General features: G+C 42.8%; 1 protein-coding gene across 1 annotated transcript in view; it reads right to left on the reverse strand.

Moving 5' to 3' along the window:
- Positions 1–14,884, reverse strand: part of LOC146338637 (ligand of Numb protein X 2-like) — a 64,820-nt gene that overhangs the window by 20,804 nt on the left and 29,132 nt on the right. The window contains exons 2-4 of the mRNA XM_084814177.1: positions 6,824–7,284; positions 1,102–1,328; positions 126–322 (exon numbers count right to left, since the gene is read on the reverse strand). Coding sequence (XP_084670303.1) covers positions 126–322; positions 1,102–1,328; positions 6,824–7,224 — 825 coding nt within the window. The 5' untranslated portion in view covers positions 7,225–7,284. The remainder of the gene's footprint in view (positions 1–125; positions 323–1,101; positions 1,329–6,823; positions 7,285–14,884) is intronic.

Here is a 14,884-nt window from a genome sequence, read left to right on the forward strand (position 1 = left end):
TTTTCATCCTTCCAAAGTTCAAGTCAGATTAGCCAAACCAGCTTTCAAACCTGATTGTTTACATTTTAAAGGGCAGGGATCGAACTGTAATTTTATCTCAACCCTTTTCATCACAGCAAACCTACCTCTAGAATATGGTCTCCAGGTGCTATTTTTCCATCTGCTGCAACAACTGAATCCCGAAGAACTTCTTGAACAACAATGTTGCCAAGAGGACTGTCTTTACCCCCAACTATCCGCATCCCAAGTTCTTCCTCGGGGTCTTCTCGGTGAATTTCAATTGTACTTGTCTCTGCTACAAGACTAGATCTTTGGGGTAAATCTGATTGAGAGAATGGGGGTGGGGGGAGAGAGGTACATGGTTGCAGAGCAAGTCTTGAAGTGTTAAAATGCTAGAGTCTACTAGCTAGTGCAATGCTTCCCAACAGCTCATATGTGAAACAAACTACAATTTCCCATATCTTTGACATCTTGTCCTTCATTCCTTGCAATCTCTGATTGTCATGGTGCCTAACAAATGGGAACTATATCTGATGTTTCTGAAAGCACACTTTTGCTTTCCTGATCCATCTACGGATGTTAATTGCACAAATACAGTTCACTCCACAGCACCTGTGCTTATTATGGACAGAAATTAATAGGCTACTTATTTGTAATCTGCACTTCCTAAAACTGAAATCCTCCACCCAGGAAATCCAGATTTTGCACTAAGAAAACTGAATTGTTCAGCTTGTATAAAATATAGAAATTAGGAGGATTTGACCATTTTCTCTGATTTTGTATACCTTATTCTGGCTTACGTATTCATGGGAAAGAGCAAGCAGCTATACAAGGCACTGAAGTCCCCACCTCCAACCACTGGAAATCTCACTTAGGCACCTCTTGGATTTTTGAGATATATTCAAGCATAACTTCACAGAACTGCAGGATAAACACAGCGCTATTTATAAAGTTACAGCTTTCATCTCATTTACCAGATCAATGAATTCTTATCAACATAACAGCAGGAAAATGCACTATAATTTGGGCAAATCTGCCTACTTTCGGCAATGTATTCCTAATGCAGACTTGCTTTCTCTGGTCTGAGAGAGAAATGCCTACCTTCTTCACTCCCATCAAAGGCTGGATTAACCAATCCAGGTTCTGGTGTCTCCAAAGATACCACAGCAGCTATCGAGCTTCCAGCCACCAGGGATGACACTCCATTTGATATCTCAGGCTCTTTCGGGGTATTTGTTTCCAACCTGGCAAGAGAATCTCCCTTCAACTTGGAGCGAGGATTCTTTTTCCTTTCTAGTTGAGCTTTGTATTTCTTGAAGCCATGACACCTGCATTTGAAGGCAAAAGAACCCCGGAAAGGAAATGTCCCTCGCTTATTACAGAGCATTTGCAAAATGCAAGTACTTAACAAAGAACCACAAGTTCCCTAAGCCATACAGCTTCCACCTTTGGCTGGGGCTGGGGTGAAGACTCAGGGTGCTTCCAGATGGCAGGCTCCTAGAGCTACCACTAAGAAGGCACTGTGCTGCTATTCCATCTTCTTTTCTTAATGGATTTTCTTCATTAAGAAAAAAGACAGAAGGAGTGGTGGGAAAACACAGCGGAGGGGGCTGCAAGTATTAGACAACAACGTCTGAACCTTTGTAAACTTCTTTGAATGAGGCAGAGTGACAGCATCATGAAAGCCTTGTCTGGAAACCCCCTCAGTTATCAACTTAAATAGAGCAATCAGTTTAATAAACCAGGAGGGGGGAAGTCTTGAGAGAAAGGAAGGATTCTAATTAGGACTCTGAACAGAATATTTGCTAATGAAGCTCTGCTATTTACAGTATATGCTCCTTTCAATGAATAAGCAAATACTTGGACTTGAGAAGGGCAGAAAGGTAATGGGTGTGCAAGAAGCTGAACTGCAGACTGGAAGGTCGACAGGTCAGCAGTTCGAGACCCGAGTGCTGCGTGACAGAGCGAGCTCCCATCTTCAGTCCCAGCTTCTGCCAACCTAGCAGTTCAAAAGCAAGAAATTGCAAGTAGATAAATAGGTACCGCCTCGGCGGGAAAGGTAACAGCGTTCCGTGCACCTCGGTGTTCAGTCATGCCGGCCACATGACCACGGAAGCGTCTTCGGACAGCGCTGGCTCTTTGGCTTAGAAACAGGGATGAGCACCGCACCCTAGAGTCGGACACGACTGGTTGGGAACACCTTTACCTTTACCTTTTAAATAAGTCGCATAGGTAGGCTATGAGTTTAATTTTCAAGATTTGCTTTGTATGTGCTATATGTTTTTTACATATGCCAAGCCAATTATATAAAAAGTCACAGTAATTTTTTTTACTTGACTGGATTCAAAAAACTTTTCAAACTTTTACATTCCCTCTATGCCTGCCATGAATAAGAGTGTAAACTGACACTCCTAGAAGCATTTAGGGTTGTTTTGTGAAGGGGGGGGGGGTCACAGCTCATTGGTGAGTCAAGAGAAGGATCTTTGCTGGCACTAATCTCCCATTCATGTTAATAGGGAACTTCCCCCCGCTTTTCTTTTTTGGTGTCTGTCAGCAATACTGCCAACATCATAGACATGGATTTAAACTGTTGACTATCAGGGCAACTACCAGGTAACTAGGAAGAATCTCTTGTGAGAGTTCGCAAGAACACACTGGATTGATACTATTCTACACCCATCCAAATTAATAAACCACAAGGTAGTAGTGCGTTGCTGCTTCTCTTCAAAATTAGCTTTTCACCAATTACTTAATATTTTACCCAATACCCAAAACTCTCAACTCAAAATTTTCCATTCAAGTTCCCCCTGCCTTCCAGTTTTGTCACACATACCCCCACCCCCCACCGGCTGGGTTTCAGTTTCTGCCTAAGATTAATATGTAACTAAACAATCCAATATAGTCAGAACTTAAAACTCTGTGATGGGTAAATATGAAGGAAAGTTGCCTAAGACACAAGGATGTGAGTGACTCAAATAAACAAACTCCTGCTAAGTTCATATGAAACCGTCCATGACTACACATATTGTAACTGTCAAGGACTTAAAAGGCTCCCACTGGATCAGAAAGAGAGCCCTAGTTTAGCATCCTGTTTTCAACACTGGGCAGCTCATGCCTCTGAGGCACCTGTACACAGGAGAACCTAGAATACAAGACTATTTAATTTACAGTGCACTCCTGTGCATGTCTACTCAGAAGAAAGTCCCACTGAGTTCAGTGTGGCTTACTCCCAGGTAAGAATGCATAGGATTGAAGCCTCAGGCTACAATCCAATATATCAGGTATGGGGAACCTCCAGCCCATGGGCCGAATGTGGCCTGCAGGGGTTCCCCATCCAATCCACCAGCTTCTTCCTGAGATCCAACCCCCTCACTCCAGACAAAGAAAATCTCTTATCTCCAATCTCCTGCTGCTAAGAGATTCTCCTCACTGAGCACACACACCCTGCCAATGCTATATTAGGCTTTTTAACATCCTCTTTTTTGGTGCAGCAGGCATGGGGTGCATGTAGGGGTGCCTGTTGTGTGCGGAAGTGGGTATGGGTGCTGAGATGAGTTGGTGTGGGTATGTTGTGTGTGAATGGGGCCTGGGCAATCATGTCAGAGGGCCATATATCAGCAGTAGGCGGCCCCACCCAATTTTGGGAAGTGCCCCCCAACTCGCCTGCCCGGAGCCAACTCAATCCTCAGGTTAAAATTACAGAACACTGTGGGCAAAATGCTCAAAAGTATCCCACAATGACATTAATGGGTATACTCAGGAATACTTTAGGACAGCACTCTGGGTTGTTAAGAGATCCAAGTTTCACAATAACTACCAAGGTCTGAATTGTTCATGTTTACTTGAGACCCTGTGCCAAGCATTACTACCTAGTCCAAAATATGGGGTTAAGTCTGAAATGTAAACAGAAATCTCCATCTATAACCAATTGGCTCAATTCGGAAAAAAACAAATGAGCCTCTTTACAGAATGTTTTGTGTTGAAATCCATTAACAACAGTTATTAACTAGATAAGGGCACAAATGAATACTAATCCTAATGGCTATATGCTACCTCCAGTATCAGAGGCAGTATGCCTATGTACACCAGTTGCTAGGGAACATGGGTGGGAGGGTGCTGTTGCACTCATGTCCTGCTTGTGGGTTTCCTATGGGCAGCTGGTTGGCCATTGTGTGAACAGAATGCTGGACTAGATGGACACTTGCTCTGATCCAAAAGGGCTCTTCATAAGTTCTTATGTTAGAAACAAAGACACCTGTAGCTACAGCACCAAAAAGGCATTTAATTTGTCCTGCTAAAAGGCATGATCCTGTGAAACACAGCAACATTTAACCTGCAAATTACTTAAGCAATTTTATTATTTTTAAATCATTTGGGGTGGGGGTGTATGTATAATATGTATGTTAATGTCAAGATAGGTCCTGCTTACAATCTAGTAAGACGGATTTGCTCAGCACTAAGGTACAAGTTGTAAACACAATGGCACCTGTAGCAATATAATGAAAAGTCAGTCTACTTTGGATCAGGATAGAAAACTTATTTTAATTGCATGTATTCTTGTGGAAGACGTAGAGTATATTATATATATTTTAACTGAATGGTATAGCAAATTAGTTGGCATATCTCAACTGGGCACAATACATCCTTACATGTGCCATCAGGGTGGACTGATTTAAACCAAGGAAATTTAAAACCATGAAGTTACACCGTGATTTAAAGTCACCTGGAAATAAAAAAGCAAACTGATTTAAGTCAAGCTTCCTGTTTTAACATTCATACATTTCTTGAAAAGACATGCATACTAACTTCTTGCTATCACCACTAAAACATAATGGTTTGCAACTAACTTTATGCAACCTAGAAGAACCCAGAATTCATTCCCCAGAGCTCATCATCCCCAAAGCTCATTCCATGCAGCTCACATGCCTTTTGCACTGCAGAATTATGTCTGCCGAGGACTACAGATTATGTTAGCCATATGTTTAAACAAACATGCTTAAGCCTCCACTTTTATTTTGTAGCAAGAGCAGATGTGGGGCCCTGATCAATCTGTTCTCCATCACCTGCAATCTCCACCAATTGTAGAGGTACTCTCCACCCACCCTTTCAGTTGCACACTGGCTATAGGGGCATGACTATGCCCCCCTTAGCACAAACCATAACCAGACATTTGGAATGTTTCCAGGAGTCATACAACTCTTACCTTGGAAGTCCAAAAAGGATTTTGTCACCAAGATACATTACTTTATAAATTAAAATAGTATACGTGTTTTGATGCTAAATTTATTGCAATGGTTTCAAGGAGAAACCAAGTTGGTCCTACTCTATTTCCATGCCACTCACAATGAAAGGGTTGAAAATAAACTGCCTGACCTGAATAGTGTAGAACCGTTGCATAAAACTGCACGATCAGTTCCTTAAAACCACAACAGTCGAATATAAAAGTGCTCACAATTCCTAGTCAGGACAGGGTTATAACTACAGTTTTGATTTAACAAAGCCTCCACCTATGTCCAGTCAGAGCAGCTGCTCTTCACCCGTGGTTTTAAAACTAAAGCTTCTTATTTTTCATGGTTACAACAGATTTTTGTTGGAGCTCTCCAAATGCCACGATCGCTTTCACCCATTAGTGAACATTTTAACTCTTAACTGAAAGAGATGCACTAAGGGAACAGCATGACAAGCACGACTGCTTAATAAATATGCCCTATTCAAACTTGGGCCCCCTGCAGACATAGACACGGCCTGTAGATTGGTAATCATACTTGCGAATAGACGCTATCTCCGCCACCCTTACCAGAGTAAAGTGTTGTTTTATGCTACATGTGCACTAATGCAAACCAGGTGACCTCACATCCATGGTTTACAAAGCCACATCAAAATTTGTTATGATATCTGGTTTACAAGGGGAGCATGGTTTGAATTAACTCCTTGTGTGCATTTGTGCACACATAGCACAAAGCTATGCTTAAAATGCCAGGAAAGGAAGGTGGGGGGATTACTCCAAGAAGGAGGAAGGGGGAAGAAAGCATATTCATAAGTTTGGCTACATCTACAGAGAGCTTTGCTCATCACCATCACAAATTGCTCCTATTTCTCTGGTTCCTCCCTGTTTGCACCACTCCAAGTCAACGGACCTCAGTACAAAAAAGACAGGTTGCTACTTTTAATTGTAGTTCTTAGAGTGGTCATCCATGCATTCATACATATGGGGCTCTGTGCCTGCACAGAGCCTCAATTCGGGAAGCTTCTATAGCTGAGGAGCTTGGGTGGGAACCCTTCCCGCAGTGTCCAAATGCGCATGTCCCTAGCGGGTTCCTGCTTATTCCCTCAGTTCCTTGAGACTGAGATTGTAGCCTTAAAACCGAGAAGAAATGCCTTCGTTACCTAACAATGAACTCGAGTATGACACTGAAGAGGGGACGGTGGTTCTGACAAAAAGTAGAGCAGAAGGAGCTGTGCGAGTACAGCTTAATGGGTCACCTTTAGAGATCTGGTGTTAATAGCCATGTTCAAAAACTTAGCATCTCTTACCATTACCTTGGCATTAGAATCATTACTTATATAACATGACTACTTTCTTTGAAACAGAAAGCTTCCACATGAAGAACTAAAAAATGGAAAGCAACCCCTTAGCATATTTTAATGGAGATAAAGTGGCCTGTTTCTTAACCCAAATGGCTGCTCTGTCTTCCCTCTGTAGTAACGTGTACAATCTTCAGGCCAAAATTGAAAGAAAATTGTAAGTTGCTGACAATGGTGAAGGAGCCATCGAGGACAGCGTGCACGTTCAGTTGACGGTTTCAGAGAAACATATACACACCTGTTTTGTAAGTGAGCCTCTAGCTCACATCGTTGCATAGTCAGCTTACAGTCATCTTGAAAGGGGCAGTGGACAATGAGCTTATCCAGCAGATTCCGCACCAAAAGGCTGGATTTCCGGCAGTGCTGGAAAGACAGTTTTTTCCGATCCATAGGACAGAAGTTGTACTCCTGCATGAAGTTTTCGAGGCACTTAAAGCAGTACGTGTGTCCACATGGTGTGTCCATAGGCTGGAGCAAAGGCTGAAGGCAAATGTGGCAGGTCAGGTCATCATCCACTTCATCCTGGAAGTTATAAAGATGATTATCTGGCAACAAATGGAACTGCCCACATTCATGGCAGACTTCTCCAGCTCTGGAAACCACCTCTCCTCCTGCAGGCTTGGCCATGGCATCCAACATCTGGTGTGTTTACATCAGGGTAAGGGCAGGTCCTTGAGTGGTAGCCAACATACAGGGCTTCTAAAAAAAATTTAAAAGAGGGAAAATGAATCACCCAGTTTACAGAAATGCAAGCTTGCCAGTAATGTCACATCAGCAAATTCCTGTCTTTGGGGGGAAAGCAGTGATTTCACATTTCACCCTTTACTTCAGTGCAGTGTTTGCCTATTTCAAATTAATTAATTTGTATTTACTCATTTTTTTTACAATTTCATCTTATAATATAATGGCCTATTCATGTAAGAAAAAAATGGCAGACAGGCTGATCCAATGGACAGTGACTTACAAACTTTATCCAGAGAACCCTGGCGTTTCTTGGAAGCTTATCATGAATGCATCAAAGAAAAGATGCAGGCATTTGCCCACAGTTACAGATCTTCCCCTGCAATGTAAGGTGCTGTCAAGGGCTCCTTGGAGGTCTCTCTCAGTCTAATCCAGTAGCCAAGTCCAGACACAGACAAATGGATTCTTTTCAAAGCTTTATTCCTCTTTTATAACTTAACAACTCTACCGTTAGCAACTAGATATGAGCAGCAGAGTACCTATGCCCTAAGTTGGAACAGTTGGTCCCCGTTTGAAAGGGAATTACTGGCAGACCCCTGAACTTAAGGACTAGGGAGAGTCCCTCCCCTTTTCCCTTGGATCCTCTGGGCGCAGCCATTGTTTGCACGCCAACAGGGCACTACGCCTCCTTTCTGTGCCCTCCATTTGGCGCTGCTCTCTGCGTCAGGGTCGCGCGTCCATCAAGTCTGCTTCCTGCGCTCTGTCACTCCCAGGACTGCTATCTAAGCTAGGAATGCTGGTGGGAGGAATCTCCGTCAGCTGTTGGCCCTGGGAAAGAGGAGCGCGCTCCTCTCCCAGGAGCGACTGCTCTTCCTCAGAATCAGAACTACTCTGGGATTCTATGGGCTCACTGTCCACCCTGACAGGTACAGCATAGCGCTGGGTGTGTCCTGGTGTACTCATGGCTCACTTGGGGCAATTAAGAGACTCTGAACTAGGTACAGTGTACATCCTGTGCAATGCACCTTGGATTGCAAAGCCTTTTCTGATGTGTTAAAGATGGGTATGCTCTGGATTCAGCCAAATCCCAAATCCTGAACTGGGCTGATTCAGAAAGATTCAGGAGATGCCTGAATTGAAGTGAGGCTCTTCCAAAGCAGACCAAATACGAACCTGAACTCTCCCAAAGCTTCATTAGCAATTTGGAGGGACACAGAGACACAAAAGGCCAGTTCTCACCGTAATGACAGCCCATGGGCTAAACAATCCATGGGCTGTCGGGGACAAGCAGGAAAGAGCAGACGCACTGCCTACAGCATGCCTGTCACTTCTGCTTTTACTCAAGAGACTCACGAGCAGCTCCTTTGTAGGTTGCTGAGTGTGATATGTGAACCCAGGCTGCTGGGTTGTTTAGGGGCTAAACAACCCAACAGTTTACCCAACAACAAATCATGGGTTAACTGCTTGTTGTTTAGCCCCTAACAACCCAGCGGCCAGGGTTCACACATCATGCTCAGCAATCTATGAAGGAGCCATTCATATTTAACCCACAGGCTGTTATGTGTGAACCAGGTCATACAGTGTGCCAGCAGAAACTGATACATTTCTTCCCAAGCTCTCCACATAAGGAAAACATTAGGGTGGAGAGAGGGGGAGGGGTGTAGTTTTGTGACTTACAGCTCTAGCTTTTAATAACAGTGGATTGTTTTAACAGGACACTCCAATCTCAGTGCTTTGGGGTAGGGACGTTGAAGTAATATATCACAGGACCAGTAATGTGGGTTTTTCTAGAACATTTTGAATGGGAAAATTTTCCAGAAATTTTTCCAATGCAAATTAGGTTCACTTCCTTTTTTATCATGAAGTTTAATTTTATTTTGAAACAAAATTAACAAAATTAAGGCAACAGAAAAGAAGAACATGCATAATAATAAATCACCAAAGAAACAAAGGAATTTGCTAATTATAAATCTAAGTAGGAGCTCAATTTCTAATGAAAGTAAAAATGCAAGTTCTACAATATATGAAAGGAGTGTTTGCAGGTGTATGCCATTTTGTGTGTTTGTGCATAGTAATCAGGAAAAAAATAGGCAACTGTATTTTGCTGGAACTTTATCAAAAGTTTGAAGTGCATAGGAAATGAACGGAACCCATGGTGCCACGATATCATTCTTCAAGTTAGGATTCCTAGCTCTCTGCACTTGCTGAGTAAGCTTATACATACTCATAGTCTCCCAAATTTTATTAATCCACTGCTCTTTAGTTGGTTGCTGTGGAGACTCCAGTTACAAGCTATGCAGCTATACACAATTGCCTAAGAAGGTCTTTATGCAGGAATCCAGGATCACTGGGTTCAAAAAGATGAAGCAGCATTCCTTTAGGAGCATTAGGTTCATTTCCATAAGTTCCATATCATTTGCATAGGAAATTTAAAAGTTTGCATCAGAAAATGTTCTGATGTCCTACAACTCCCATCATCCATCACCATCGGGTATGCTGGCTACAGCTGATGGAAGCCATATGCCAAAACATCTGGAGGGTAACAAGCTGCCCACCCCTGCCCTAGAGATGTCTAATTTAGCATGTTTATTTTACTTGTATTAAGTAAACAAAACTAAAAAAGTACTCCATGTTAATTTTTTGTCCCAACACACCGAAGTATTTGATCTGGAATATTTGAGGGGCGAAATTAAACCACACTTAATGTGATTTAAATGTTGTATTATGTAGAAATTGTTATTGGAATGCATGTACTTCGCTTACAAGGTTTACATTTAAGAAAAATCCCCAAAGGTACTGAAAAGAGTTGACATGGTAATTAATTTTAGCAACCTAAAGAACTGTGCATGATATGCTGACAACCACTCTATTTCAACAGAGCTCAACTTCCTTCCACCAAGGTTGTTGGGACACCTTCAGTTTTGCTGACACTATTTATTAGTTCCATTTCACTCTGAGAAATGTATGTATTTCAATGACATATGTTTTCCCTCACATACTTGCTTAGGATAATCACCTGAAAAACATTAATTACAACTTTGAAACTGCCAAGCTTGTCTAATATTGTATTTGTAATTCGCATACATTCATTTTTACTAATGAACTTATGAAACAGAAAATTGTCTGTTGAAAAATAAAGCACTGGAAAATGTTCTGTTCTGGAAAATACTCTGCCCCACATCACTGCAGGACTGATCCAGTGTTCAGTTCTTTTTGCTAGTGCTCTCCCAGGAGTAGGAACATAAGAAGTTTTTTCTGGAGTCTGTGGGACCTGGGAGGGTGTAGCACTGGGTGCTTGCTTGTAAAATGCTGGATGTTAAAGTCCTGTTGTCATTGTATGCTCCACCTCCATTATCCATGCTTATCCTAGTGCACTTTCTATAACTTTGTTTGCTTTCTGTTCAGTTGGCACTAATCTTATCATTCAACATAACTCCCTAGCCACTGCACCTAGCCATCTGAAATTTTGCAGGTTTCTTGCCTACGGACATCTCTATGCTGTACTTCATTTTTATAACAATTGCCCACAAAGAACGTCGGGAGAATAAGTGCATGCTTTTCTGGAAACCCTCAAACCGTAAAAGCTGTTCTTGCCCCAAAATTCTTTCACTTATTCCACTTGAAACTTGGCAGGGGTGATCCCCTCACAAGGGCAACTATACCTGCAAATGTCATCCAATTCTGTCAAACAGCAAAAGCATTATAATTGTTTGCCGATTTCAATGATAAGTCAATAGGAAGCAGAAAGCTTTGGATTTCCAAATCAAGATTCAGGCCCCAAGTCAAACTGGGCAACCTCCAAGTCCATCCAAGGCGAATCAGGCTGTTTTCCAAGCCTCCAAATTGGGATCTGAGTTGAATCTTGTGATTAGTGCACATTCCTAATTAAAGAACTCAGAACAACTGAAGTACTAAAAGTAACACTGACTAGGTAAGAGTTGGGTCAAATGTTTTAAGTCATCATATTATCTTGGTATTTCCAGTTGCAACAGTTGGAGGCATTGCAATTATTATTTCTTGGATAGACTCTATCCGACAGAGGGTGGATGATAAGGAATGAAGAAAGTTAAAAAGTTAGGTAATATTTCTGGTTGTGGTGGCCTTCCAATCAATCATAAGATGAGATCACTGAACCTTGTTCTCTAATGTACACACATGTCATCCACCAAGGGCGCAATCCTATGGCCGCTAGTCAGAGGCTAGCCCACGCTCCGAGGTTGGTTCCCTGAGAACCGACCTCCACCCCCTCCTGCGCTGCCTAGTAGGCAGCGCAGAACGGCCCTGCGCTCAGAAGAGGTGTACGGAGTGGCAAAAATGGGGCATTCCTTGGGGGCGTGCTGGGGCAGGGAGGGCGGAAGTGCCGCTCCAACACTTCCTATGTATCGTCCAGTGTCCACCCTGCCCCTGCTCCGACTTGCCACGGCTAGACAGCCAAAATCGGCTGTTTAGCCACGAATGCAGGGTGGCTGAAGCACAGAGGGGATGATCTCCTCTGCGCTTCTCCTGCCCTGCATTGGATAGGCAGTTGCCTCCAAGTTCAGAGGCGGCCGCCTATCCCCATAGGATTGCACCCTAAAGGAAGCATTATTTATATATGGGCAAAGTACTGAGGTTTAGATGACTGAAGACATTTGTTTGTAAAGCCATATAAAATTACTCCCCGCCACCATTCAGACTGATGTCACTGAGTACATTTATGCTAATTCTGCAATTTGCAATCCGATTCAGAACTTATTTGAAGCCTACTGACAGATTTATTGCTTGACTTTGACAAAGGTGTCTGAGAGGGATGCTTTTAAGAGTGGCAATTTTACAACGATAAACAGATATGGGGTTGCTTAATAATGGCTATGTCACTTCCCTAAACTATTTCTCAAACAAACTAGGGAAGTATTTTTGTGTGATCAGCTAAGCAACTTTAAGACAAGTTCATAATTATTGAGTTTCCCAGCTGTTAACTCCCTTCACTAGGGACTGCTTTGTGTTAAGTAACCAGCAGTCACCTTCAGCAGGTATTCATTGTGAGTTATCAAGGGCCTAAAACTCCACCAGCAAATATTAAACTCTGCAGTTGGACTTATGCCATTTCATATTGGCCTGGTTTGCACATAACGCTAAGCCACAGCATGGTTTGTTGAAATATGGCTTGTCAGTTGTGTCTGAACCCATCCTCGCAAGCAAATCATGGCTTGTTAACCAGCTATAAACCATAAACAGAACCCATGATTTGAGGTTTGCTTACACAATCCCGGGGGGTGGGGGGTGGGACCATGGCTTGTCATGATACCTAAACCCAGAACCATGGCTTAGCTCTGGCTTGTTTGCACCGCTGTCTGCCCTGAAACAGAGGCACTTAGCAAGAGCAGCCGGAAAATGAAACTGCTCCAAAGGCTAGCAAAATGGACCGGGAGGGTGGGGGGACACACACACATGAGAAATAGGTAAATCAAACTGTGACTTGTTTGCTTGTATATGAGACAATTCATGGATAAATCAACAAACCATGGTTAACAAACCACAGCTTAGTGTTACGTCTGAACTTAGTCATTATGAGGAAGGAGAATTGGTGCTTAAAGTCTTGGAGTGTGGACAGAAAAGAACAGAGCAGACCAGGGAAGCAATGAAGAGGGACTGAAAAATATGCCAATTGAAATACCACCAGTAATAGAAAGCCAATCTCAGCACCCTCAGATTTGTAAGTGTTTAACATAGCCTGAACAACTTGTGATCCACAAAGCCAAACATAATTCATCAGCCATATACGACAGCCCATCTGGATCTCAACAAGCCCTCGGTTTCAAAGTACCAGAAGTTGGCCAGTATATAATGTAATTTCAACTTGTGTTTCAGTTCTCTCTTATTGTCAGCAACCTTAAATGCCTGGCAAAAAAGGTGGTAGCGGCATATAAATATTTTAAAGAAAATCAAAGTTATTTCAGATACTGATGTTTTGAATCAATCACGCAATTACTGCCCGAGTATCGCACCTACATTCTTAGAGATAAAACCTGTTTAGAACTTATCACCGAGGTGTCAGATTTCTAACATCCAAGACAGTGCTGAATATACCTCACTATTTTCTCTTCACCCCATAAAAGGAAGCTGCATCAGACAGTTCAAAACCCAGACCTGACCTTAGTGATGAAAGGCAATCCACACCTGTCTGCACGATAGTATGGTGAAAAGCTCTCCTAAAAATGGCAAGTTAGAACTAGTCTGTTGCACTCAGTGATAGAGTCAGAAACCAGATGTTCCATGTAGGCCATACTACTAAAAGATTTATTCAATGACAGTTTCAGAATTGTTGTGAGCCAGGTCCTAAGTCCCCCTTCACGGATCACTGCCTTGTTGTGGCGAAGGGGCTTGCGTAACTCAGTGAAGCCATAAGCTATGCCGTGCAGGGCCACCCAAGACGGACAGGTCACGGCAGAGAGTTCTGACAAAATGTGGTCCACTGGAGAAGGAAATGGCAAACCACTCCAGTATTCTTGCCAAGAAAACGCCATGGAACGTATCACAAGGCTAAAAGAGATGCCGGAAGATGAGCCCCTCAGGTCAGAAGGTGTCCAACATACTACTGGGGAACAGCAGAGGGTATTTCCAAGTAGCTCCAGAAAGAGTGAAGCGGCTGGGCCAAAGCCAAAAGGACACTCAGCTGTGGATGTGTCTGGTGGTGAAAAGAAAATCAGATGCTGTAAAGAACAATATCGTTTAGGAACCTGGAATGTCAGATCAATGAATCAAGGTAAGTTGGAGGTGGTCAAACATGAGATGGCAAGATTGAACATTGACATCTTGGGAATCAGCGAACTAAAATGGACAGGCATGGGCGAATTTAATTCAGGTGACCATCATATCTACTACTGTGGGCAAGAATCCTGTCGAAGAAATGGAGTAGCACTCATAGTCAACAAAAGGGTGGGAAAAGCAGTACTGGGGTACAATCTTAAAAACGATAGAATGATCTCAGTACGAATCCAAAGCAAACCATTCAACATCACAGTAATTCAAGTCTATGCCCCAACCACTGAGGCTGAAGAAGCTGAGGTTGATCGGTTCTATGAAGACCTACAACACCTTCTAGAACTAACACCAAAAAAAGATGTCCTCTTCATCATACGGGATTGGAATGCTGAAGTAGGAAGTCAAGAAATCACCGGGATAACAGGCAGGCATGGCCTTGGTATACAAAATGAAGCAGGACAAAAGCTAATAGAGTTTTGCCAAGAGAACACACTGATCATAGCAAACACTCTTTTCCACCAGCACAAGAGGCGACTCTACACATGGACATCACCAGATGGTCAATATCGAAATCAGATTGATTATGTCCTTTGCAGCCAAAGATGTAGAAGCTCTATACAGGCAGTAAAAACAAGACCTGGAGCTGACTGTGGCTCAGATCATGAGCTTCTTGTTGCAAAATTTTGGCTGAAATTGAAGAACGTAGGGAAAACCACTAAACCCTTCAGGTATGACCTAAATCATAGCCCTTATGAATATAAAGTGGAGGTGAGGAATAGTTTTAAGGGATTAGACCTGATAGACAGAGTGCCTGAGGAACTATGGACGGAGGTCCGTAACATTGTTCAGGAGGCAGCAACGAAATCCATCCCAA

This window comes from Heloderma suspectum, chromosome 9 (assembly GCF_057233095.1).
Source record: "Heloderma suspectum isolate Gila_16-S chromosome 9, 16-S_ref, whole genome shotgun sequence".
In the NCBI taxonomy this organism is placed as follows: Eukaryota; Metazoa; Chordata; class Lepidosauria; order Squamata; family Helodermatidae; genus Heloderma; species Heloderma suspectum.